The 27,767-nt window shown below is 41.4% G+C and overlaps 2 protein-coding genes across 3 annotated transcripts in view; one reads left to right on the top strand and one right to left on the bottom strand.

Annotated features, from left to right (window-relative positions):
- The window catches only part of ATF7IP (activating transcription factor 7 interacting protein), a 118,334-nt gene extending 95,910 nt beyond the window's left edge, over positions 1–22,424 (top strand). The window contains exons 11-15 of one of the 2 annotated variants that reach the window (XM_065658581.1): positions 6,006–6,084; positions 10,551–10,706; positions 11,646–11,831; positions 15,383–15,495; positions 16,967–22,424. In XM_065658581.1, coding sequence (XP_065514653.1) covers positions 6,006–6,084; positions 10,551–10,706; positions 11,646–11,831; positions 15,383–15,495; positions 16,967–17,383 — 951 coding nt within the window. In that variant the 3' untranslated portion in view covers positions 17,384–22,424. Of the gene's footprint in view, positions 1–6,005; positions 6,085–10,547; positions 10,707–11,645; positions 11,832–15,382; positions 15,496–16,966 lie in introns of both variants that reach the window. The other variant, XM_065658580.1, reaches the window with a different exon arrangement.
- Positions 20,603–27,767, bottom strand: part of PLBD1 (phospholipase B domain containing 1) — a 45,644-nt gene continuing 38,479 nt past the window's right edge. Inside the window, exon 11 of the mRNA XM_065658582.1 lies at positions 20,603–26,934. Within this exon, the coding sequence (XP_065514654.1) occupies positions 26,767–26,934 (168 nt within the window). The 3' untranslated portion in view covers positions 20,603–26,766. The remainder of the gene's footprint in view (positions 26,935–27,767) is intronic.

Raw genomic sequence — 27,767 nt, 5'->3', positions numbered from 1 at the left:
GTGGAAAAAATGGAGCGTAGCACAGACGGTAGTAAGTAGCCTGTCTCAGTGTCCTTACTTTTCCGGAGGCAGATGAGGAACCTGCTTCAGAATCACTTAAACGCCAGAGACATCCCTTCATTTTATTGCAAGGCTGATCCCTTTCTGATTTCCCTTTATTAATTTAACTATCGACTAGTGCGTAGGTTCATTATTACATATTGCAGTCAGTGGCATACGGGATATCACGACAGTCTTCCGAAAGAATGAAGAAAGTTCTTAATTATCCTGTTCACTGTATTTATGCATTTTTAACAAGTTCTGGGGGTTTTATTACCTCTAAGAACTCTTTTGCTACTATACTTGTATTTTAAATTTCTACATCCATGTGGCATTGGTTCTAGAGTGTCACTGTATAATTCTTTTCTTCCTCAAGGAAAACTATTATTGCTGCTTTTTCCTAGCACTTCTCCCCACAAGTATAGCTTATTTGTCAGTACATCTTCTTCTCAGTACTTTCTTTAATTGTTAAAAAGACTTCTGTGGTTGGGATTTGAAGGAAGCAGATGTGGTGCTGTCGTAGTATATGCAGTGGAGAATGCATGAAATTCTGAGTATAGGACACTTTTACCAGTCCTTTGTAGAAAACCCTAGACTGAAGTGTAATTACGGTAATATGAATAGAGATTTTATGTAAGAAATTAAAACAAAGTCTGTTTCTAGTAGTTTTCATGGTTAAAAACAATCTGAAAATGTTACTTGGAACAATCAGTACTATAGATCACTTTTCAGCAAAAGTTTTACAGCTAATAGAACACTTAGAAATACCAATTTGCAATATTAATTTGAGAAAAATGCACAAACCTGAAGGTCGCATTCATTTTATACGTACTTTTCATTATTTAATATTCCATATGTGCTATAAAGCAGTTTACATTTAACTGATTAAGTGGTGTTTAGAGGATGTTGTGGCTTAGCAACTGTTTCAGGACTCAACCAGGTTTCACTCAGGTACTTGAAAGGGATAAGGATTTACTCTGGGTTTTGCCCCTCTTTTAGGGTCTTTCAGTTGCTGTTTTTACAAGTTACGTGCTTGGAATTTAAATACTTACCCTTCATACTTGTCAAGTGAGATGCTCACTCGGGGCATTTGACATGCAAGCGGAGCCCAGGGAGAGTTAGATACTGGTAAATGTGGTAGGTGTGGGCATGACTGCAAACTGAGGGCCTGCAATTTGCCAAGATTTTCTTTAAACAACACACTTTTCAAAACAGATCAAGCCTGTAAATGTGAAATGCCTTCTCCGTGGCTGGCTGTTTCAGGAAAAATACACAACACGGAATAAGAGAGTAGCATTACAGTGCACTTGCACCATCCTTCTGTATCTGGGGTGGTGCGTGCTCAGCTGCTGCTTGGCTTGTAGTTCTCTTCATCCCTGCTGCCTTTTTTCCTCCTTCTGCTTTAGTTTTTTGCCTTTCTTTCTGCTCTTAATCATAGAGGACTATGACTAGGGAAGTGATTGTGACTATGACTAGAGAAGAGATTGTGCCACTGTACTCAGCACTGGTGAGGCCTCACCTTGGATACTGTGTTCAGTTTTGGGCCCCTCAGTATGAGAAGGATACAGAGGTGCGGGAGAGAGTTCAGAGAAGGGCAACGAAGCTGGTGAGGGGTCTGGAGCACAAGTCTGAAGAGCAGCTGAGGGAACTGGGGCTATTTAGCCCAGAGAAAAGGAGGCTGAGGTGAGACCTTATCACTTTCTACAACTGCCTGAAAGGAGCTTGTAGCATGGAGGGTGTTGGTCTCTTCTCCCAAGTAGCAAGTGATAGGATGAGAGGAAATGGCCTCAAGTTGCATCAGGGGAGGTTTAGATTGGATATTAGAGAAAAATTTTTCTCGGAGAGGGTTGTCCGGCATTGGAACAGGCTGCCCAGGGAAGTGGTGGAGTCACCATCCCTGGAGGTGTTTAAAAGGCGCTTAGACGAGGTACCTAGGGACATGGTTTAGTGCTAGAGTTAGGATAATTGTTGGACTCTATGATCCTGAGGGTCTCTTCCAACTGAAAGGATTCTACGATTCTATACCTTGCAGTCCACTTCCCCCACTTCATCTAGTCTTTTGCCTTTCAACTCCAAGTTGCGTGCATCTTTGGCTGGATCTACATTAGACTTAAGTATGAAATGTTCAGTTACAGGACATGTTTTTGTGCAAAACTTCTTATTGCAAATGGAAGTTCACCAACCAGATGAATAATAAAGATGTGACTATGTTAAAATTAGAAAGTCAGGAAAAGGTGTTTTGTATTTTTATTGCTCTCTTCCTGATTTTTTTTTTCACATTTATCTTTAAAACTGCGACATTTTGAAGTAGGATTTGTTAAGTGTCATTTTTAATTTAATTCGTTGCATTGGTTTGTGTTAAAATTGATACACTGCTGGCTGCTCTGTGAAAGCAGGGAAAGATTTAAACTAAGGCAGCTTAGATAAAGTTGTGGTTAATCGGATGGTTCAGTTTATGATGTTACTAGTTAGAGGTTGTACAAAATTACCTCGTCAGCTATGGATAAACAGCATGTACATTAACATACATGAGCTGTTAATAAGGATGGAAACGGGAGTTGGGTAGTTCATGTTTATTTTAAATCTCTATGTAAATTTTTTCTGTTTGACTGCTGGAAACTACCCAGATGCTGTTGTAAACTTTTAAACCATCACATTTAAGTGCCACTTCTGTCTGTTTGGAGACTGGTGCTCTGGTTCTGACAAATGATGAAATGGTGGTTTTGGGAGTTGTGGTTTTGTTTGCTTTGCCTTTTTTTTTTTTTTTTTTTTTTTTTTTTTTTTTTTTTTTGGTAACTGTGATCTTTAAACAGACAGAGATCACTTCATATTACTCTATTACTGTGGTTATTTTGTTTCCGTTCCAGCTTGTTATATATTCTAAGGTGACTGAATCTTCTATTACTCAGACGTGCTAGGCAATATGTGAAATAAAGCACTGGGCATATGGTTTGGGATCTCATTAAATGGTTTTAATTATTTCATTAATGTGACTACTACTGATGAAAAGGTGTTATGATTGCATCATCTTGCTCTTCTGCAGAGATCAGCTGAAGCAGGTTCAGATTCTTGGCTTACTGTGTTTGGAGAAAGATAAAAACTGAGAACAGACCAGAATGCCTTGACTTTGCTTTTCTGTGTTAGCAGTTTCTGCCCAAACTCCTCTGGAGACCTAATATTAAAGCACTGAAAGACTTGTTCTCTTACTTCAGTTTTTGACAAATGTGAAGGTTGTTCATACATGACTGAAAGTCCAGTGTCAGGCTTCCCTTTGCCTTCATCAGGGCCACAAGCCTTCTTAAGCTGGCTTCTGATTTTGCTCAGAGCTGTTTGTCTGAGTCTCTTCTGATGTGTGACATGGCAGTCTCCTCCTCAGAATCCCATTCCCTGCTATTTACAGAAGCAATAGCAGTTGTTCCTCTCTAGCCTTTCCTCAAACATAGTTCTGTTGTGAACTGGAGTTTTCACAGGTCCTTGTAGCAACAAAAATTTACCTGAGAGAATTTCTGAGTAAAATAGTCATGATACTCAAAGGAAATAATTTTATTTTCTTGGTTGGTTGGGCACAGGGTGTTCTGAAAACCATTTATGACTTGCTTTTGGCAGGGATTACTCCAAATGGTTCTGTGTGTAGATCTTAACCATGCAGATGGTAACCGGCCACACTCCTACACCATCACCTCCCCTTCCGCCCCCCCAGGCAGGAAACACAATGTGCAGCATTTTCAGTGTTTCAAGTTTCCTTAAAATTTTCCTGAACCACTATATTTCATTCAGGGGATACGTGCAGTGGTTGAACTAGAGGAGTCTGAGTGGGGAGTCAGGACTTCAGGGTGTGCTGTGTGTGGAGTTACGGCATCTTAGAGTAGCTGGTGTGTGTGCCATGGAACCAGGGCTGGGGGATGTACCACAGAGCATCACTCAAAACGCTTTCCTGAAGATCCGCAACTTCTAGTGTGGGTTGTGGATAGAACCCAACTGCTTACAGATAGTTCTGTTGAGGAGATTGCTACCAGAGTTGTTTAGTAGAAAACCTTGAATAGTGTGCCTAACTACAAAGGTCTTTCCTTCCAAGAAATGCCTGTATGAAACCTGTTGGCTGATTTGATTTATCATTTAATAGTTGCCTGTTTAACTAAAGATTTTGGCTGTTCAGACACAGCAAAAAAAAAAAAAAATATACATGCAGTGACACTTGCTTATTTGGAAATCCAAAGAACTTTCTTGACTGGCACAGTGAAGTAGGGCTTCAAAACAGTTAGCTCTCATACAGAGTATTTTTCTAAGGATTTAAATTTCCTTGTGGAGGAAGAACTGACAGGAATGTATTTTATAGTGGGGAGAAATTAATAGCTTAGTGAGTTTTGTATTTCTCGATAATTTTTTTCTTTCTCCAGTTCCTTATAAATCTCCCCCTCCATTTTTCAATCTGCTTTCTCCTGGCAGAGAGCACCATAGTTCAAAATAAACATCACTGACTGGGAAGATGACCAAGTTGGAATGAAATTCCTCTTGACTTTATGCCAATCAAGTAATCTGATTATTGGAGTGTGCCTTTTATCTTAAGCTTTAAGTGGGTAATTCAGCTCATCATACTAAGAAAACTGAAGCTGGAAAGTCTTTGAAATAAAAATCCCTCAACAGAAGAATTCCATGGTTCATAAATCTGAAAGGTGTTTTTCTGTGTATAGCAAAGATAGAGTAGCTACAGAGGTCTCCTCTATTGCCTGTGAACATAAGTAGTTAGATATTTCTTACTCAAATAGTACATCATGTAGGTTATTAGCAGAATTTCATCAGTGGCAGCATCAGAACTTAAGGCAAGAAGAAATTGGGTTGTAATAATGCATAAAGAAGAGATCGGTTGTGTCAGGCACTGCAAATTCAGTGACCGATAATTTGGACCCAGCGTTTTTTTGCTTTTAGGAATCACATGATACCTCTTTTCCCTCTCCTCAAAACCTTGCCTGTGTGAGAATTGTCTTTAGGGACCTCCCTAAAGGCTTAGTTTTCCCCATATGAAAGGTCACGGAGGAGATAGGCCTTTTGCATCTGTCCCCATCAGACTACACAGAAAAATCTCTGATCTTCCCAGGATTTATCATGTTGGTATTTGTACAGGCCATGTGGGGTGTATAACTTAACACTTTTTTCCACGTTAATTGTTCAGAGATTTTTATAATTATGTTGCTTTCCTAACCCTTTGTCTGTCCTAAGGAACCTGGTTTACTCAAATTAATCATAATAAATGATTAGCAGTTCAGTATAACAATACATAATTTAAGATTTTTTTTTTTCCTGGAAAGTATATTTAAAAACACAGGAATATATAGGACCTCCCCCAGTATTTTTTGCATAACCAGGAAAATATTGGTGGTCCCTCCAGCCTGAACAGCCAAGGAACAGCAATTGATCCAGAAGATAAATGTTGTTTGATGGTCTTCTGGGTCTTTTTATAACATTTAGCCTTCACAATAGCTTAAAAGATCCCTTTACCCCCTCTAAAGAGGTGGTTACAAACGGCTTTATATGTAGAATAATAGAATGCTAAAATTTGTAATAATGCATAAAAATACAATAATGAAATTGCTTTAAAAAGCTGGATACAATTGGAGTCTTCTGATGGCTCAGTTACGAAGTCATAATTGAAGGATACTTTGTAAAAGCAAATTGTTATTTATTTATCTGTAAAAGAACAATATGCTACTGGTCATCAGGTTTATTTACTCCCTACAAAGCTAAAAATACTTAAATATTTGATACCGCAATACAATCATTGGTTATTGCCTGTTTTTCAAGTTCTGGGAAATTTGCCTGAAATTTCCTCCTCTTGCTCATTTAATCAGTTCCTTTCCAATAAGTTCATCAATTCTGAGACCTCTCCTTGTCAATGCTCACTTCGTATCCCCTTTTCACCTGTGTTCCCTGGATTTGCTTTTGCAAAATGAAGGAGTTTTGTCTTTCAGAGCGGGAAGGTCACAGGAAGTGATTCAGGAGGTGTCATTGATCTTACACTGGATGAAGAGGATGATGGTGCTTCTCAAGGTAGGTGAAAAGATTTTGCTAGCTGCAGGGGTAGTTGAGCTACAAGTATTATTTCATCCCTTGAATGACAGAAGGGAATAAATGTCTGTTTCTGCTTAGTGTGTTGTATTCCTTGGTGTTTTAGTTAGACAGGACTGTTATTAAAGAAATCTGCTAGGCATTAAATAAAAGGAATTCTACTTACTGTAAAACAGTCTTTAAGATTTTTTACCTTTAATTTAAACATTGTTGCTATCTGCTCTCAAATCTGTTAGGCTTGTGGAATAATTTGAGATGTTTGAATTCTTTATTATATTTTGGAAAATTATTCTAGATGTATTTCCTTTTTTCTGTTTACTGATTAACTAAAGACCTTTTAATTCTACGTTGATATTCAGGCATTAGGTTATTACAATTTCTAATCTTTTGTTTAACTGCAAAACTTTGTTTACAAGAATTTAGATGCCAAATGCAGATCTGTTCTTTGCTTTGGAACTGTATGCCAAGATTAGAGTAAATCTAGTTGTATTCTTACATCCTTTGGCAGTGTGGATGCACTTTATCTTACAAAAAATGCATTCCGTTAAAAGTCTTGTGTAACTGTGGGCGGGTCTAATTATAAATGAGCATTGTATTAGCGAAGAATCATAGTATTTCAGAGAAGTAATAAGTCTGTACTTAAGACTACGTATTGCACTGTCATCTTCTTTGAAAAATTGATATTTCTACTATTAGAGATAAAATTTTAATTCTGCATAGTCTCTAAATGGTTGAAATGACCTGAGATTCAGGTTCAGAGTAAATTTGAACATTGTGGTAGATGTTTTTAACTTGTTCATGCAATCTACTCTTCATCCCTTCCTTTTGCCAATGAAGCTTCCATTTGGATCAATAATTAAAATTAATATCTGTAATACTCTATAACAAAGTATGCATATAGAGTAAATTAGACTTAAACTTTAGATTGAGAACTATGGACTTTCTAGGTGTTTTGTTTTGTGAGGTTATTAAACTGAAACCAGAGTTTCTGTATTGGGTCATCGAAGAGTGGAACTGTAGAGACTGTCACCAGGACCAGTCTTCAGTCATAGCAGATAGGCCAAGCCCTGTGCATTATTTTTAAGGGCTAATAATGTTTTGAAGCAGGGGGGTTGGTTCTTTTTTTTAGTGTCATAGTGACTAGGACCTCTAATCATGTGCTTGAGCCACTGGGTTGGGACACAGTACTCCTGCAAAACAGAGTTCCCGTCCTTCAAGAGCTACTGCTTTGGCATTTTGAAACCTCACACTTCTATTAACGCAGAAATACGTGTCTCTGGCTTTCAACCCTGTATTTTACATATAACAGTTTGCAATCAAATAGTGCTTCGTGTGGAAGGGGGTGGAAAGGAATTACCATCATTTGCATTTCCTCTCTTCTTTACCTTATGAGACAAGCAACGCACAGACGATCTGTAATCAACAACATATGAAGGTTTTCCTGATCACCTTCACTGCCCCCAGGCAAAATTTCCCACATTAATAGTAGAAGTTCTTATCAATTCTTATCAATGGCTGATGTTGGACTCTCTGCTGTCATCATTTTTGTAGTTCCCAAGTCTTAGCTTTGTTCCTGCGCGCTCTTTTGGTCCACCTCCATACTGGTAGCATCTTCCAGTTAGTACACTGGCAACTAAATTTAGTGCACACTTCCCGATGTGTGCAAAAATTATTAATGAAAAAATTGTGTAACATTTGAGAAACCGTGGTGTTAATTTCTGTCCAGAACAATTGTTGTCATCCTTTTATCAGAGTAGTCTTAGACACTTTTCTCTGTGCAAGTATCTTCTGACACTTGTACAGTCCTCTTGCTGTCCTTTTTATTAAGTATTTGTGTAGTGCACTGCATCAAATTATTTCATAAAAATACTAAAACAACGAATAGATTTAGCTGATACCTATCCCTAGCCTAAAGCAGATTTGTAATCTAAGAAAGACCCCAGGCTGCCCAGGGAGGTTGTGGATTCTCCTTCTCTGGAGACATTCAAAACCCACCTGGACACCTTCCTGTGTAACCTCACCTAGGTGTTCCTGCTCCGGCAGGGGGATTGGACTAGATGATCTTTCGAGGTCCCTTCCAATCCCTAACATTCTGTGATTCTGTGGTTCTGTGAAAGATACACAAGGGTACTCTTGAAAAGATCCATGTTCTGCTTTTTTTGCATTTATATTTTTGTAAGAAAAAAATATTTTTCTGGAATATTTTTTTCTCATTCTTGAACATACATATGCTGTCTTTGCTGTTCTGTAATCCCATTATACCACTTTGAATTAGTGTGTTGCTTAAAACTCCTTGCTGCTGTAACTGCAGTGTTGTAGGCACATTTGCTGGCAAGGAACGTAGCCCCTCTTCTTTTCCTTGTGTTAGATTTGGAGCTTTACTTATACCACGAGTAGTAATGATTTCCATTTTATGCTCATTTCCATAAATCAGATTGTCTTGTCTGCTCCAGTTCCACATTTTTAATGAATACGATGCTGTGTTCATTTGGCCTTGGAACTCTTCCTGTATTACTTTTAACCATAGGCCTGTGCTTACTGTGCACCCAGTCATCCTGTTTTCCTTGCTGATTTTTTACTTATGTGGCTAAATTAGCCTTTGCTATTTGTTTCCATCTCTTCAGTGAAGTCTAGTTGGTTACCTTCATCACTTCCTGAGACTGGTGCAATCCTGACCTGCCTTACAGCAACTGGAATCTTCACGGGGCTCTTGATTTGTCAGGCACGAATGAGCTTGCTTCTATGTGAGATTAAAACAAAAACAAAAACAAAGAAGCCCAGACTGACATTTTTACTTGAACGGCATTTTTTACAGGAGTAGCGTGTCTGGGTTTTTACTAGTTGGATTGTGAGCACATCTTCTCTGGGTCACGACTAAGAATGCACTCACATCACTTAAATTATCCAGTGGCAGCTGAAGTGTACATCAGACTGTAAATATTCAAACTAAACAGGTGTGTGCATCTCTATAGGATTCTCTTCAGAGTCAAATAATTTGTTGAACACTGGAAAATCCCTCATAGAAAATAAAAGAAGCTTGAACTAATCACAAGTCCTGTTAGTTGATGAAAGAGCCAGAAACATCTCGCCTTTTGTTTTCAAAACGAACATCCCTTTACTGCTCCTTTTATAGACTTTGAAAAAAAGGAAATCGTATTTTCATCAAACGGCTTCAGTGAAGTAATTCGGCTGTTCAGTCTACAGAAAGACAGTATGGTCTGCAATTTATGTTGTATTTTATTTTTGAGGTCTTGAATTGTATTTAATTTATCATACAGCAGATTGTGAAGGGTACTGCTATTTCAAGCTATTAGTAGTTGGTGTTAAAGACAGCTCTGTTAGGCCATCAAAATAATCTCCAGCTGATAAGGAACCCAACAACTTGAGTGACACTGCCATTAACCCTGTTCTTAATGCTTTGAAATTTAGTTAGGATACTTAATTGATAGATTCTAAATGTGTTTTTAATATACTGTTGATATGTTTTCTCAAGAGTAAAATACATATTAATGCTTTTTTATTTTTATATTGTGCACTCTTACTAAATTAGTGGCTGCTGCATGTACAGTTTCATTAGGGAAAATCTTTTTTGAATGAGTGCCCTTAAAACCTACTCTTTTATCTTGTGTTTTTTAGTTTTTGATGGTGCCCTCTCTGCTCACTATTACTTTAATCTAGCTGAAATATCCAGGCGAAACCTTCTCAATTTTTCTTTATTTAGCTTGTGCACAGGCTTGATTACATACAGACTTAAGTGAATATTTTATGTTGCCACAAATAAACTAAAGCAGGAAAAAAGATTTCTGTAATAAACTACAGATAGAGACACTGTCACTTGTCAGAGTAAGTCATGTTGAGGAGGGTGTCAATGTGAGAAAGCAACTTAAATTCTCTTTTTAAAGTTTCCTATAAGTAATAAAGTGATTCCTCTTTTTTTTTAAGAAAATAGCATGGAAAAATCAAACCAGCAATAAATGGTGCTGACTAAAGATTGAAGAAAGCAAAGAATCAGCAAATAATAAAAGGATGTAATCATCAAAGGTAGACAAGATTTATTCAGGGAGCTCTGTCACTTTTTTGAAACAACTTGAGTACAGCAACATTTAGACCTTTTTAAGGTTTTGGGCTATTCTTTTTTTAATAGAAATTTTGAGGGCTTTGGCATAGCGTTCCATTAAATTCAGGTTTCCAAATTATGCTGACTTCATGATGATAGAATAAAACATTATGGAGTATGGCAGGGGGAAAGATTGAGATTATGCAAGTGAGGGGACTTGAATGAGTTTTCTACAGTTTTGTTTGCAGAATGAAAATATCAAAGTAGTGTCATGCTAGGGAATGTCCTTTGCTGATCTGTGAATGTCAGAGGGGAAAAAAAGATTTTAAAACTCTGCGATGTTCTAGTTTCTGTTTGCTGTTGTGTACAACTTCATTTCATTTTAAAGCAGATAGCAAGAAGCAGAACCAGACACCTGTTACAGGATTGAGCACCCCCACCCAGCCCACAGCTCGACCCTTGCAGCCTGCGCAGCCGAACGCTGCCCAGCAGACAGGTGTGCCCACAAGCGGCCCTTCCCAGAACACCGTTCATGTGTTACCTACAGGTACCTTCGTTTTACATCCTGGTGTGAATGCACTGACTGCTTTTTTTCTTAAACTAGACTCTTGTGTGTTCTGCGTTCTGCTAATCTTTCCAGGTGAATGTTCAGAATGTTTGAGGCACTTTTTAGTCTTCCGTTCTAGTCAGTTTCCCATAACTTTTTTTTTTAAACTGATGAAGTGAAAGCAAAAGATAGCCAGTTGTTTTGGAAATAATTCAGGATCAAATTAATTCCATGGAGAAGAAGAAATCCTGCTAAGGGTGGTCATGGAAATTATTAAATATACTGTTGTCTGTAAAAGTGTAGCAGTTGCATTATTTAAGTAATGGGGAAAAAAACATTAGCAACATCACTCCAAGCTCTCTTCAACTACACTTGTCAATTAATCCTCTTGGCAGAATGAATGGAAAGGCTGACAATGAACTTCCATGCCTAGTTAAATGTTATTTTGTCTGCTGTGTTATTTTTTGATTTTTCTTTCTAACATAAAGAAACATAGATCCTCTTCTTTTTCTTTATATTACTCTCTTCTTCTGTAGATGATTGTTGAAGATTAGTTGGCATTGGAATTGTCTTATGACTGATCTGTTCTACAGACTCTTTGGTGGTGGGTTTTATATTCTTCACAGCTGTGCTTAGATTCAGGACCTTGCCAAGGGCGGGGGGAGGGCAGGTATTACATTTATCTTTTCTGTTTGGCATTTGTGTGTGTGTATATATATATATAAAGACATTATTATTTCAGGTGAAAAATGGTGTTTGTTTAGGCTGTTTTCTCTTCTCTTGCATTATCAAAAGCACATAGCATTTCACAGATACAGTTTTTATTGTGTGTGACTCAGATGAGTCAGTTTTCCAAAGGAAATGTGTACTCTGGAATACACACATCAGCTTTAATGTCGTGGAATTCCATTCTAGGATGTGATCTCTGTCTTTTTCCAGCTTCAACAACAGTGAATGTAACTCATCGGCCAGTGACTCAAACTGCTGCAAAACTTCCTATACCAAGAACCCCCGCGAACCATCAGGTGGTCTATACCACTCTTCCTGCACCACCAGCTCAGAATCCCGTCAGAGGAGCTGTCATGCCAAGCCCAGGTCTAAGGCCAGTCAGCGCACAGACTGGAGGTAGGGGATGCTTTTCTTCCATGCACAGTTTAGCATGACACAGCTTGATGTGTTCTACCTGATGGATGTGGTCTTGTGGTTTTTGGTTTAGATTTGTTGCTTGGTTTTTTTTACATTTCTAGTCCTAATTATAGAGGTTAGGGTTGGGGTTTTTTCCACCATAGAGAGCTGAGTAAAATCTCAGACTGTTAAGAAATCATTCCCCCTGCAGCTATGTGAATGAGCAAAAATGGAATTTAAGTCATCTCAGGTACTGACTCTGCCAATTAAGCATCTCCGGATGACATGCCCAACACTTTACTAGGTAGCAGAAGGTAATGTGATAAGCACTGCTGTTTTGTAGAAAGATAATTAGAGATCATTTTGTTATTATGGAGTAAGATTAAAACATAAGTAAATTGTATTTGATTTCCTGTCTAAAAGTTACGTTTATATCAGGCATCCTAATGTAATTCCTTAACAACCTCTGATACCTTATGCCCAGTGAATTTTCTTATTTTCTGTAGGCCTGGACAAATGAAATTTCTCACTAAATGTATCAGAAATTAAGGCAGGCTTGAGTTTCTTTGACTAGAGATTTCAGCAAGTTCATCTCTTGACTTTGTAAACCTTACTGGTATCTTCCCTTAGCAGTAACTCATTTTCAAAATTGAGTAGTAGATATCAGCAGTTACCTTAAAGTTAAATGTTAATTTACATTTTGTTACTAAGTGGTGGATATTAGCTGGCTTTTTTTAGTATCCCACGTTTTCTACACAATGGTTATTTTAACAACATTATATTAAACGTAAATTTCCCTGTTCCAGTGCAGTGGGTATGAGCCTACTTTTGTGATGTCCAGGTAGTGATTTTGTAGACACCATCTGTATAAGCCAGATTCAGAACATGGTGTGCTTGAAACATGTAAGACTGTTCCTCTGTAGGTTTTTGCAGAAATAATGGATTAATTGTTCTGAAATGACAATTTTTGGAAAGGAGAATATCCATGTATGTTTGGAGCAATTTAATTCTAAGTATCTCTTATGACTGGATTCGGCTGCGTTGTCATAGGATATGAAAAATCAGCTGTGCTAGCTAAACAGAAGTTGATCAGACAGTTCCTGAGCTACCTCTATGAAATGTCAAGGTGTGAGGAAATTATTATTTTCAGACTACTTGTTAATATTTCTTAAACCTCTTACACTCTTGTGCCATGTGCATTTGAGTTGGGGTTCTGCTGACCAGCATCTTTTGAGGGCCATGTCTGCATCTTGTGTTCCTGTTGGCAAAAGGCCGTAAAAGACAAGGTACCCTCAGCCCATGCTTAGTTTTCTTCATCATTACCCTTAGCTGCAAGTTAGACATATGTGATCTACTTGTTGTTTTGGAAGGACTGTTGAGTACTTAACCGCGCATTCACTTCTGTTAATTATTTTTAATAATATTTTCTTCTTTTGTACCAAAATATAAAATACATGTTTTTGTCAGAATCTACCACTTCTTAGAGCAGTTATTATGGCACGTCACTAGTATTAATATCTACAGAATACTTTTTAGTGTTAGACATGCAAGATAATTAACATGTTGTTGAAGAACATATAATAGATAATACACTATTTTAAGGCCTTTTCTAGGAGAAGTCAACGAGATAGGGAATTCATATGCTTTTTGGTCAAGGTCATCCAAAAACAGGTCTCTGTGTAATGTGCTTCTGATGTGATGGTCCAGTGATACAATGAATGCTTGTCATTCAGTTGTCTGCTTATGAATTCTCAGAAATCAAGGCAGGTTTCCATCAAAATAATTAAGATTCAGCTTGACCAGACCCTGAATAACCTAATCTAAGAGCATTCTTTCAACAGAAGGTTGGGCCAGATCATCTCCAGAGGTCGCTTCAAACCTGAACGTTTCTGTGATTCTGTTACAGGCAGTTTTGTTACTCTGGCTTTGAAAGTAGTATGTGTATTATGCAGTATTGTTGTCTGACAAGCCACCTAAGACATAAGAAAAATATGGTTCCTCCATAGCATTGTGCATTCCCTGTACCTCAGGACAAGGAAGCCAGATAGTTTGCCTGAGTAAATAAAAGACCAGTTTAGTTACAATACAGATTATTTGCATCCTGGGCAGAGAGGCTTCACGTACTGTTAACCAAAATGCAAGCATGTTTCTTGATCCCTTTTAGCTGTCATGAGTTTTCATCTTTGAGTCCATTCTATATGTTTCACCACCTTTGTTATGCAGCTTTCAGAAATGCTGCTACTGATGCCTATTGGTTTATATGATCATTGAAACAGTCTTTAGTGTCAGTAGCAGATGCTTCAGGAGTAAGATCTCTTCACTTTGTCTTTGAAAGATTAACCGTGAGAACTCATCCAAAGTGTTTTGCAAATTGTAGTTTTGTACTTCAACTTGAACCGAGTAGTATGCCTACCTAGAAATAATGCTAAGTTTGTACCTTGCATCTTATTAAGGCGTTTCTGTTCATCTTTCTTCAGATTATTGTAATTTCCTGAGATAGTCACAACCATGCTGAAGCAGTGTATCTGACTGGATTCTCATGGATGAGAAATAGCCAGTTCAGGCGACTGCTTATCCTATAGGAGTTTGCACAGCTTCATTAGCTTCTTAGAGCGATGTGTCAATAGGAAAAAAATGTGCAGCAGCTACCTAGAGTTCAGCATTTTATTATAAAAGCATTAAGATTTAGCACTCTGAGCTCCCTGCCTCAGACTCACGGATTACAGACTTCAGACACTCATCACCTATGATCATAGCTTGATGCCTGTTTATATGGAGAAGAAGGTGGTGGAGATTGTGCCAAGTCATCTATTTCTAGACAGAAACAGAGGGGCTACCCTAGGCAACCCAAAACAATGAGCAAAAGCTTTGAGCTCACAGAACATACACGTTCCAACAGTAAATGGACAAAATATTACTGAAGAGAGTGAGATGTAGTATAAAATGAATGAAAACTTGTTAGTTTGCAAGAGTTCCAGATATTGTGTACAGGACTATTACATTTTCTAATTTGTTCCCGCCAGTCAGGTCAGTTTGGGTTGGGAATGAATGAAATGGTAACGGCTGTATGTAACATCGTGGGGTCTGTTCTGTGAGGGAGGACAAGCTTCTTGGACATTGAATTACCTTTTTTGGTTTTGGTGCCATCCACAGCACAGTCTTCTGGCATTTGAATACTAAGTGGATGTAATACTGCTGCTGCAGCATTTATCTTTTCCCTTCTGAATCTTAGTGATGTAATTTTTCTTTTCATACTTAAGCTCCCTGTATCTCCCACCTTCCCCACCCATTTCTTTCATGCTTACAAATTATTAAAACATCATTCTGTCCCCTCTGCAGTCATAAGCGCTTGCTCTCACTTCTACAGCTTCAGGGATTGGAAGGTGGTTTTGTTATTGTGCAGTATTTCATCAGTCTGCTGGCAGTTTGAGGAGAGTATGTCGGTTTGAAATCTGGTGTCATCCAGCTGAACCAAGGAGCTGGTCTTCCAGTGTTCTGTTTAGCTGATTTTAAGTATTGAATACTCAGAATATTCACTGTGCTTCTTATAGGTATGACGGTACGAATGCCTCAAACAACTACATATGTTGTGAACAACGGGTTAACTCTCGGATCTGGAGCACCCCAGCTTACAGTGCATCATCGACCACCACAAGTGCATGCTGTGAGTAGTCATTTTGAAATTACTTAATGCAATTTCAGGCTTGTCTCTGCATTAATGTCTTTCAGATTGCTTCTTAGTGTGAACTGCAGAATATTGAAATGCCTTGTAGACACTTGGCAGCCAGTTCACCTGCATAGCACCGCCCTGTCACCTACAGAAACTTCTGCCAAGAATGGTAAAAGCTATGCTATCTGTTAGCTTACCCCAGAGTTCTCCAGATCACCAGTAGCACATATTGAAGAATGGTGCATGAATTGACTGCAGGTGACTTGTGGAGTCAAGGGGATAGAAGAACTGCCGCTAAAAGTTTAGTCATGGTTTGCCTACGAGTTGGATGACCGGTTTCTCAGTGCAGCTGTTTGCAAAACTGAGGTAGGAGGGCAGAGTGCAGACAAGACCCTCAAGGTTACCAGCTCTCAAATTTCAGAGGGTTTTTTTGTCACTGTTGGGGGTGATTACTGCTGCATCACCTCAAAGCCCTTTTCATAAGTATTTGAGAATTTACTCTGACTCGTTTCATACGCTTCTGTTGTTGAGACTGAACCAACTGCATTGCCTGCATACTCACTGTTGGGCAGTCACATACATCACTTGTGATGTGCTGAAATGGTAAATAGATTACCAACAAGGTGGCTCACAATTCTTTCAGTCTAGACACCATTCAACTTCATGCATTGTCCAGCGATAAATCATGAGAATAAATCAAGCCTGTATCACATAGACCACTTAAGATGACAAAAACTATCCCAGATTCCAACCTGAAGGGCCCCTGACTTGAAGAATAACAAAATTTTGTACTCGTAACGACATTCTTAAATTCATCTTAACTAATGCCAAGGACAGTTTCTGTGGTGAAAAAAAACACCAAAAACAAAAACAAACCCACAACAACAAAAAAATTGAAAGCTACGTTTGTGCCCTTATTTCAAAATTTTCTGGAAACTGAGGCTGAGCTTTTGTGATCAGTTTAAGGTGATAAAAGCCATGTGCACAGTTACCCATTTTCTCCTTTTGTGACTGAAAATCTGCCTGTTGAAAAGGTGATGAGTTGTCAGATTAATCCGTTGCCTGGGGTGTTTTGGGTAATGTGGGAACAGCAGCTCAAATGTAGATTAGCTCAAAGTCATTGTGCACCTGCCTGCTTGGTCCTTGGCAAGGGACACAGTGTTCAGTCAATCACCTCTTGGGTGGGAAGCAAAGAGAATGTAGGGAAATAACAGTGGCAATTATCACCTGTACAGTTATGGATTTATATGGAAATAATAAGAACTTAAGGCATCCTTGGTCCTGCCCCTTCTCAGCCTTTGCTGCCAGTCTCTTGCCGGTGTCCTCTCTGCACACAGGACTGAGAGCTGTGATGGTCGGGTGACTGCAGGCTCATTTGCTTCCATTTGCCTGGGGAATGATGAACTAAACCTCCTTCCACTGCTGTAGCCTCTGACCTTGCCCGTCTTGTTTTTACATTGCTTAGGAGCCACCACGCCCAGTACATCCCGCCCCGCTCCCAGAGGCCCCGCAGCCACCACGTCTGCCCCCTGAAGCTGCCAACACTTCTCTGCCTCAGAAGCCCCAGCTGAAGCTGGCACGGGTACAGAGCCAGAACGGTATCGTGCTGTCATGGAGTGTCACGGAGGTGGACCGCAGCTGCGCCACCGTGGACAGTTACCATCTCTACGCCTACCACGAGGACCCGAGTGCCACCATGCCCTCCCAGTGGAAGAAGATTGGGGAAGTGAAGGCCCTCCCGCTACCCATGGCATGCACTCTCACGCAGTTCGTGTCTGGCAGCAAATACTACTTTGCAGTCCGGGCTAAGGACATCTATGGACGCTTTGGACCCTTCTGTGATCCCCAGTCCACAGATGTGATCTCTTCCCAGAGCAGTTAAACTAGGGATCTTTGGAGCCTTTAAACCTGTCCTACTACCAAGAATTACCCCTGTTTTGGGGGGTTGATCCCATGCATGAAATTCACTTTTAAATCCACTCTCTGCAGGATTATGTTAGACAGTTGTGTGATACACTACATGCATTCAGAACCAAAAGAAAAATAAAATCTCACCTGCAGCAAGAGGACCTGTTTTTTCTGGATAGCTCAAGTCCTGGGCCATTTTAAAATTTTGTTTTCCTTTCCATGACAGCTGTTTCACCTAGATACCTACCTACCATTCATCCAAGGGCACCCTGGATCCCTGGGATTCTGCTTCAGAGCGGGAACAAAATAATAAATTACAGTTTATCTGAAGCAAAACATACACATCTGTAATATCTATCAAGGCACTAATATGAGAGCAAGAACAGATTTGCTTCTTGCCCCCCACCGCTCTGTGAGCAGGCTGTGATATGGAGGGTGATTCAAGGTTTCATTTTGTACTGGAAGATTGAGTGGTTTTGTCTTACTTTACAAACTGTAATGAGCTCTCTGAGGGGAGGGAAGGGAACTTGAGTCTGGCTGGGGAACCAGTATGCGTGTAGTTTTGGAGGCTGTGGGGAAAAAAAAGTAAATCACCCCACTACCTCTTACCTCACCTAGATGAGAACGTTCCTCGACTTTGAGCATCCTCCCCCACTCACACCAGGAGCATGTCCAAGTCAGATCTGAAACTGGATTGTGGAGTTGGCATTCACACCTCTCTAGCTCAGATAATTTCTTTGCCCCTCCCCTCATACGTCCAGCCCTGTTTTTTAGATTTATTTTGTGCCTTAAGGAATAATTTCAGAAATAAATGTAGCCAGATACCTTGTGGTCGTCTTTTTTTTGCTTGGGTTTTTTTTTTCCCTTTACCCTTCCAGCCTTTCATTACTGCTTCTCATTTTCCTGGCCTGCAGTAATTATTATTTTTGTAAAGACCAGGAAGTGTAACATCTGCTGATGCTGGATTAATCTTTATCTGTGGTATCATTCAACCTTTTCCTCACTGTAATTCTTGAATAGCTGGTTTTGTCCTGTCAAGAATATTAGAGTGTACAGACAGTATTTCCCACCAGAGCCTTTCCCTGTTCTTTTGGGAAAGCTGTATCCTGCAGTTCAGCCAAAGAAGAAACCTCTGTGGTGTGGCACCATGAAAGCTGCTCGCTGTTTGCACTCGGTTTGGGTGTTCAATTAGTACAAAAAGATAAGAAGTTGGCTTCCCAATTCTCTTCTCTCAGTCACCTGCCTGCCTGTGCAGGAAAGTAGCACACTCAAAGCAGTTCAGAAACAATTTTAGACACTGGCCTAAAACTTGTGGGCAATTGCAGATGTTAATAGATGTTTTCATGATGCTTCTGAGCTGAGAAGAGAAATTGGTGCATCTGCCCCACTGTCATTGACATGTTAAACTTGCTTTTTGCAGAACCAGATTGTAATGCACCTGAACAAGAAAGTACATGTAAGGTTTTTATTTTGGCACTTCTCAGAACAAGAACTGCAGTCTCATTCCTGCCCAGCAGAGCCAAACAGTGGATTTAGAAGGGAAAGAGGGGTTTTTTTAATCTGCTTCGCCATGTAGCAAAGCTATAGAAGATAAAGATTTTTTAATTTAAATGCTCTTCTTCATAAAACCAACATTTTAAAATGTAAAGCAATGTTGAAAAAGAGCAGGAAAAATGAAATCCAAAACATGGCTGGTGAATTACACTGTGAGATGATAGGTTCTTTAGTTGTGTTCCCTTCAAGACCTTGTATCAATCGGTGAAAGAAACTGCATTATAGGCTTTTGTCTATACTGTTTTACTGCACTCCTTCATGTAGCTGGGATTGTCACTTCTGTCAAGTGAGTAATGACTATTTTCTGTATGGAAACTTGCAGTTAAAGCACAGCAGTTTTACTGATTTGGGTGACCAAAAATTCTGTCAAAGTCCAAGTATCATGAGAGAAGGTTCCCACTGAATCTCATGTACAAACAATGTGTAACCTTTCCTTCAAATGACAGTTGTCCTTGTATTACTGGTGCCAATGATCAATAATGCCTTGAATTTTTCTATGTTTAATTAAATGTTTTGTCTGCCTGTTTCAAGGAATAATCATTTAATAATGCATTCAGACTACTAACGGAAAGTTGGTTCTTTATAAAGCCAGTTCTGTATTAGAGGTTAGAACAGTTCATTCCAATTGATGGCTGTCAAGTCCTCCTTGGGCAATTTTTTTTTAATGTGTCTTTGAGTTGGTACCAAAGGGCAGTTGGCCGTATCAGTACAATGAGGTTTTATAGTTTGAAAGTTAAAATAAATATTAGAATACGACCTAGAACTTAAGCTGCTTATTTAATTGTGATTCCAGCCCAAACTATACATGAGCTTTTCTATAGTTTGTGGTTGCATTTAGGTCACGATTCTTCTTAGCGTTGTCTTGCTTAGGATAGGTGGGGAGTGAGAGTCCTGCATTACCATTTATTTTTTTTTTTTTCTTTCCTCCAGTGGAGGTATCATTAGGGCTGGCCTGGTACAGGTTTGGAGGTTTTTGTGGGCTGTATCTTTAGAGAAAGAAGACTCATCTTTATTTACTAAAGAAAGGTGTAGTTTTCAACTGAACTCTATTGTAAAACCTGGCTTCTGGCTTAATTAGATCCATTTCTGCTGTGTATGGCTGAGTGCAGGTGCTGTTTTGTGAACTGATGAAACAAGCTGGCTGCTGTTTTTTGACTGAAGCCATGGCAGCTTGGGGCAAGAGCTGATTTTTGTTTTATCCCAGCAGAACTGCTAAAGGTCCCATTTCAGGATCTCAAGCAAGTAGTGGTGGCAAAGTATGTGATAAAGTGCAGTTTGACTTTTAGATGCTTGGTGCAGTTTGGAGACCTTAAAGGTAGCTGGTTCCTAAAGCACTGACACGCAAAGGGAGAACTACACCATTTCTGCAACATCATTTCCATGGCGGAGCAGATCTCTGCAGTGAGTATTCACCCCTTATGCCGACAAACAGGAGTATTGCTCAGTTCTTTAACTTACAGCACTTTTCCCTGTGTTGTGGGGTAGCTGGTTATTTTATTATCCTTTGCCTCCCAGAAATGATAAAACTATTGCGAAACTAAATTTCTGCTAGCAAAAAACATTCAGAAATCATTTATTTCATTTAATAGACTTTATTTGAAAGTATTACCAAAATATCTAGGAACATTCAGTGCAGGTCTGTTAACACTGTGCTTCTAGACTGAGCTCTTCATGAAAGTGTTAGTTGCTGAAGGCTTCCAATAATCCACTTTTGAATATACTCAAAATCTCTATATGGCTTTTAAGTGGAAGGGTTGGTTTTAGTTTCTTCTCTGCGCTTCATGCAAGTTTTTCTGTCTTATTGTCAGTACCCGGGTATAAAGTTGTTCCTAATTTAGTGTTTTGCTGTTGCCACTGGGTATGTGACATTTCAGCAGTTCCACCTTGGATCTCATCCCTGTGTTTTAGCAAACACGGCACTGATTCTACAGCTGCGTTTTCCATCCTCGTTTCCTTTCTGGTTTGTTTTAGGTTTGCTTTGTTTTCTCTGCGATACAAGGGCATCTGGATGTCCAGGTTGACAGTAATTTGAGTTGGTTCAGTTTCTGGTTGGAGACAAGCCCTGCTGTGGAGTGCTGATGGCAAAATGCCATTCCTTTCCACTGCGTTCCTCCTAGTTACAGCTTCACTGACCTCCTTTATTTCAATATATGTCTAAAAAAAACTGTTGGATCCAAATAGCTGAGCGCGACGAAGGGGACAAACTGTAGGTAGAGCATCTGTACCGTATCTGCGGTGGCAGCTTCAGAAAACGTGAGGGTGCAGAGGCAGGTTCCCCTCAGCCCGGATTTATTTCCATGCTCTGACCAGTTTCCCTAGGGGCAGCAGTTGGTCTTGGACTTTGCTTTTTCCAGTTATTTGTGCTACTGTTGACCATGTTGGATCTCTGAGCACAAGCACTGAGGCACTCGCCCATCCCGAGGGTTTTAGCACAAGGCTGGAAATGCCCATGGTGTCTTCCCTGTAAAAATCAGGCGTCTTACCCTGCTTCCTGTGGAAACAACAGCAAAACCCATCATGCCTTCAGTGGGAGCACGATTGGGCCCAGTAGCAGGATCTGAGCACTGTTTTGTACTGTAACAGAAACAGTCACTTCAGCCCTTCCTTTATGCTGTTTGGCTTAAATGTCCAATAAATTAGAACCTGTATTATATGTAAGGACAGCTTAAATCTGTTCCTGCTCCCCAAACAGCCATTCCCCAGTGTTAGAGTATTGCGTACACTGTACAAAATCAAGCTGTGATTCTGCCTTCTTATAAACTCTTGAGTATTTTCATTTAGTAAAAAATATCTATCCAGATTTTTTAAATAGAAGCATGATATATTAAATATATATTTTTTTAAGTTGTTGGTTTGGGTAGGGGTGGGCATTGTATGAAAACACTGGAGGGAGAGGAGTTCAAATGACACTGAGCCAGCCCTGCCACCAAAATCTATATTCCCTTCTAAACACATTCTGAGGGGGGAAGGAAAAAAATAAGGATAGCTGAGAGAAAGCAAATGAATGAATTTTCCTTTTCATCCCTTCTAACTACCCATCAAAATGCACTTTTATTTCTCATTGCCATTATGCAGGCTGAGCATTCTTTTTTCTTTTTTATATATATACACACACATATATATATTTGAAGTGCTGTCTTAATTTAATGGGGTATAGCTGTAAATAAGATAACTGGGTAGTAGCTGTTTGGGGAGTCCTGTTCAGCTTTAGTAATTTATTGGCTATTGAGAGTCAAACGTGCAACATCTTTTGTTAGAGAACTCAGAATCTAATTTCTTGTTTTGTTTTGCAGAAGAACTTGTAAATACAAAAAAGTAGGACTGACTGACTTAATGTCCAATTTAAACTGGGCAGTTGCAAGCTCTCCCCATTTTTGTATGTACTGTAGATTAGTGTGTGTGTCTGTATTAACTGTAGTGGGGTTTTGTCTGACAAGCCTGAAATTTATACTTTGAAATAAAATACTGGGTTTTTAACATATTGAGTCATCTGTGCTTAGTTCCAGACATCTCAGGAGGCAACTCCTTTGAAAAGAGCCCAGTGCATGCTCTTCACTTTCAGAAGCATTTCCACCTTGCTCAAGTAAGGTTTAGCAGCAATGGTTTGGCTCTAGGGCATTCCCAGAAAGTCAACTGCATGATGCTGCCATCCCAGGCTTCTCACAGAAGCAAATAACAACAAAACCTGAAAGAAATGCTAAAGCTTCTGGCCAGTCACCTTCCAGGGACTTCTGCAAAGCAGAGAGGGGCTACATATCCTGGACACACAGAAGTTGTCGCAGAGGGAGACAGAAATGGAAACCAGTTTGCTGGTGCCGCTCTCCTCACCTCTCCCTCCAAAGGGCTGGGTTCGACCTCTAGAAAAATACTCTTTCTTTTAGCAAGAGGCGAGGCTTTGGACAAAGTACAGCTGATAACTACGATTTTCAAAGCACCCTTAGGCGTTGGAGCCCTGAGCCTGCAGCAGCAGCCCCAGGGTGCCTGACTGGCCCTGCTGCTCTAGGCAGGGGCTGTTGTGCACAGCACTAATTACATCAGTCAAGGTTAATGAAATCAGGAGGAATAAAAAAGGTGGTTTTGTGCAGGGATCAAGAATGTCTGTGTCCCCCACCCTGTTGCTTTTTGAGGGTAGAAGTCAGGTATAGCACCATGAAATATGTTGTGCAACCTCGTTGAGAACCAATAAACTGCCTTACCAGAAGGCAGCACGGTAACAGCTGCCTCTCGGACCCAACTCTGCTGCTGAATTGTAGAGAACTCAAAGTGCTAAAACTTGGAGTTACTGACATGCCTACCCTGAGTTAGTGCTGGGCCCATACTTCAAGGGCATATAATTAACTTGTGATGGTAATAATTAGTTTCTTGGCACTTAAGAAATCTTGCTTCAGGTCACTGACGAAAAGATGATGGACTCCAGTGAAGTGATGCCTCAACACAATCACACTTGAAAGTCCCGAGTTTCTCAAACTACCTGTTTACCCTGAGTATACATATGGCACAGAGTTTAGAGCACTACTTCTGTCATACAATGTAGTGTAGCCACACTGCTCAAGCACTGTTGCAATTGCAATCTGTGCTGGTATAAAGCAAAGTGAGTAATTGAACACCCAGAGCACTCACACGGTTTTGCTGCAAGGCAGCTCTGCCAGACACTCAAGGGTTATACCTGGAAAGATGCTACAACCTCAGAGCAGAGTGTATGTACAGCAAAGTGCACCCCCTGTAGCCCACTGGAGCTTCTAGTGTGTAACACAAGGAAACAGAAAAAACAGGAATGGGCCAAGAAGTAACCTGACCCAGCAGCACAGCATCAGGATGCTGACAAAGTCATAAAGTTGGTTAGTCCCTGGGGAGCACTGTGCAGTTTTGCCTAGACAGGCGCTGCTGAGACCTCACAGGGGTTTCTGCTGTTACAGGAGCAGAGTGTTGACAGACACTGCCACCTCTGAGAGCACAGGGGATGACCAGTAGAGCCAGTGTGCTGAAATGTGACAGGCGAGCAATGGTGAGTTACAAGGATGGTAAAAAAGCAAAAGCTTTCATTATATGCTGGGAGGATTCATTTCCTCCATAGGCATTCTCTAGTGACTGAACAACAGGGGTGTTTTTTTTAATTGCGAGAGCAGTTTATCATAACCACCTCCCAATTCCATCACCATGCCAAATGCAGTCCCTCTCCAGCCAAGCTTGAAAACCCAAAGTTTAAAAGGCAGAAGCCACAGGACTTGGAGAAACCTGGAAGCCAGGTATGGAAAAGGGGACGGCTTCTGCCACAAACCCTCTTTTTCCAGCAGTGACATCTGCAGAGGGGAATAAGATGGTGAAAGAGACCTTTTAACTTTGTGCAGCTGCCTGAGAATTAAGCTGTCACTGCTCATCTGCCTGCCCGTGGGTCCATGCTGCCCTACTCAAAGCCTCGTCTGGTCCCTGACGTTGCTGTGCTGAGGACAGGAGCTGGAGCGAGCTGCTGTGGTCATGGTTGGCAGATCAATCTGGGCTGGCCTGCTGACAAAGGAAGCACATGGGAGAGGAATGTACTGACCTTTAACAGCACAACCACGAAAGGAAAAAAAAAGAAAATAGCCACAGTCACATGGATTAGAGTCCTAAGGCTCGTATGGTCCCACTGATGTCAACATTTACTCATAGAAATAAGGGCTCTTAAAAGGAGAGCTGTTTTCCCACAACTCTGGGTTTGAGCACAAAGCAGCTCTTGCCTCAGGATAGGAGGCTGAAGGTGGGAGAAAGGCAGAGCTCCATTTCCATGCATATTTACAAACAGGCACATCACATCTGTGAGCATGTCACATCTGCTGCCTCCACTCCCTGCAGGAGGAAGCATCTAGGTGTGCCCTGGATCAAGAATACCATTCAACACACTAATCAACTGGCAATTTCTGGTGACCAACTTTTAAACAATACTTAGTATTTTTATGTAAGGTTGGGTGAAAAGGCAGTAAATAAAACCTACAATGTTGCTGAGTTGCTTAGGAGTGACAGGCAAGTAGCCAACAGCCATCCTCCAGCCACTCCGTGCTTCCAGCCTCAACATGAAGCAGATTCTTAGTTCTTTGCTTGCTGTCAGCTCACATCCTTGTGCTGCCCTTCATGGCCCAGCTCAAGTCCTCCTTGAAGTGTGCTCCTTAAAGCCTTTTACAGCCTGTTCAATTCAATTCAGTCTGCAGCAGTGGCTCTGTAGCTGCCAGTCTCCAGTATAGGAGTTTAAAACATGTCCCTCCAGGCAGTGACCGGCAGCAAACACCTGAGGGCTTCACAAAAAAGTACTTAGTTCATATTTGGTGCCTAGCCAAAAACCATCAAGATTGCTGTGCTGTAAGGCTGGAACTGCAATCAGCGAGTCAACAGTGAGAGCTCAAAAAGCTGACAAGCCAGGCAGAGGCTGAGCCACCCCTGACGACAGCCAGCAGGAACAACAGACAAACCCTTCCCAGGCTCCAAGCAAACAACACAAGGTAAGTGACACACGGTGGGCAGAGCTCCCCCACAGGCAGAGCTGCCAGGGCCCAGAGGTGGGGCTGTGCACCTGTGCAGCACTGCCCTCTCCTCGCCTCACAAGAGGCACCAAGCAAACATCACACTCATGCCCCTCCAGCATGGGCACAGCTGCAGCTGGCACACGCACCAACGCAGACGCTTGGGGTGTGGCCGGGTACCACGGCTGAGTCCTCTTGCTCAGTGAATTTTGCCCAACACAGAGCTGTATTGTAGCACAAAAAGCAGCTCTGTGGCGAGCGCTTCAGCAGTCAGTCATGTCACACAGTGGTCTCCTCTGTCCCACCTGCTCCTCCTACCCCTGGCACATGGTATGGATGCTCCTTCCAGCCTCTCACACTTATCTCCTCCTGCTCCAGCAAACAAATCACTTCAGACCCTGCATGGATTTTTTTTTGTCCTCAGCAATAGCTTTGCTGTAACTTCTGGTCTCCTTCTTCCCTTGGCAGAAATCAGTCCTACTGTGACAGCCAAATATTTAGGCTAAAACCTCACTGATGCTGCAGTGCATCACCCCTTTTCCCACCACACGAGCTTGACCAAAACCTCACACTGCTCGTTCTTCACCTCCATAATACAGGGCAATGCTTTGCACTGTATAGCTTGGACCATGAAGGCCATGAGGAAAGAGCTGTTTATTTTGTTTTACTTAATTACATGTATAACATCTAGCACAAAATAACCCAGTGACTGGACTCCTCAGTGTAAACGCAGGCAACTAAGAGTAATAACATACAGCCCCGGCCCTCACAGACATCTCACTGTCACATTCCACTTCCACAGCTGAGGGAGAAGGCAAGGAGGTCACCAAACAACTGCAGGGGCCGATCAGCAAGAGAGCCATTGCACAGACACACACGTGTTCCGCTCAGACAAAAGGAAGACATCAAGCCAGCGCTGAGATGAGGCCACCATGGCCCAGAGCAGCCACCTGGCTTGGCCCAGCCCTGGACGCAGGTCCTATGTCGCTACTAGAGACAGGTCACACTCATCGATCACACTGCAGTTCAGTCCTGCTCGGGGAAAAGCTGTTATGATGCTCAGATCGCCAGAACGCAGTGCCACGCTCCCCGTCAATCCTAGTCAGAGAAAGGTCACCTAAATAGCTCAGAAGAGCAGAACAGGCATGGGGCTGCACCGAGCTGGCCAATGTCAGTGCAAGGCACCTAGTAGGCAGGACAGGGGAAAGCAGGTATGGCACAGGGATGTGGACATCCAGGTCGATTTATTACACACAGGAATGAAAATTTCTGTTAAAAAAAAAAAAGTTTGGGAATATTGATGCTGGTTTTACAGGATCGGCCTCATGGTGACGAAAGGAAAGTTGTACGATTCTGGCAGGCCCTGGTGTCGCGTGTGGTTGAACCGCCTCCAGGTGAAGACAGGGAGCCCGCCCTGCACTGGGGGACCGTTGATGGCAGTGGCTGTGAACGCTGAGGCCAGGCGGAAATCTGACACCTGTAATAAAGGGCAAGAGTTCAGGGCAAAAGGGTTGGTGGTGTTTGATGAGCATCCATCCCACAGAGCAGGAACAGCTCTGGGAGATTTTATAACTATATATATATTTTAACAACACAGTAACGAAAGCAAGAAAGTGGCCACGCGTGCTGGCCAGGCTACGTTCCTCCCCTGCACAGGGCCATCTGCAGCCACAGAATCGCCAGCACTGCAAAGCAGGGGCCAAGCACAAGCACAGGCTGCCCTCCAGCCTTTACACTATCCAGGGGGAGAGAGGCAGCACATCTGACCTCAGGACAAGCCCCCCTGGGTTTTCTTGTCTCCAGAAGAGCTGGAGCTGCAGCAGGCAGCCCAGAGGGTCTGCCCTAAGCTTTGCTGCTGAAGTGTTAAGCACTTGGGATGTCTCCTGGGGCACAGCCAGGGTAACTCAGGAAAGGACGGAGGCAGCACAGAGTTAATATTGCTGCCCAGACCCTGTCCTGTTCCTTCATTATCTCCCAAGAGGTCCTCAGCCTGCTCCATTTTCCCAAACTCAGAGACACTAAAATTGTCTTTATAACCTACTCCCTTACGAGACACCTCTACACAGCAATTTTCTGCATTCATCTGACAATCCCCAGCTCTGGCAGCTCCTAGTGGCCACACTTGGGCAAGCTGGCTGGACCCACAGCACTGGCGATGCCAAAACAGCCGCCACAGAACCCATCCCAGCAACCAAACTCAAAATCCAGAAACGCAGCAGACTGGACCCCACAGCATAAAACACTCCGTCACTTCCCAGCACACCAGGGCTGGAGACCTGCTTGCTCAGATGTCGCACCTCACAGCAAAAA

Source organism: Caloenas nicobarica, chromosome 1, assembly GCF_036013445.1.
Source record: "Caloenas nicobarica isolate bCalNic1 chromosome 1, bCalNic1.hap1, whole genome shotgun sequence".
NCBI lineage: Eukaryota > Metazoa > Chordata > Aves > Columbiformes > Columbidae > Caloenas > Caloenas nicobarica.
The sequence above is the reverse complement of the archived record's forward strand: the minus strand, read 5'-3'. Positions and strand labels throughout refer to the sequence as shown.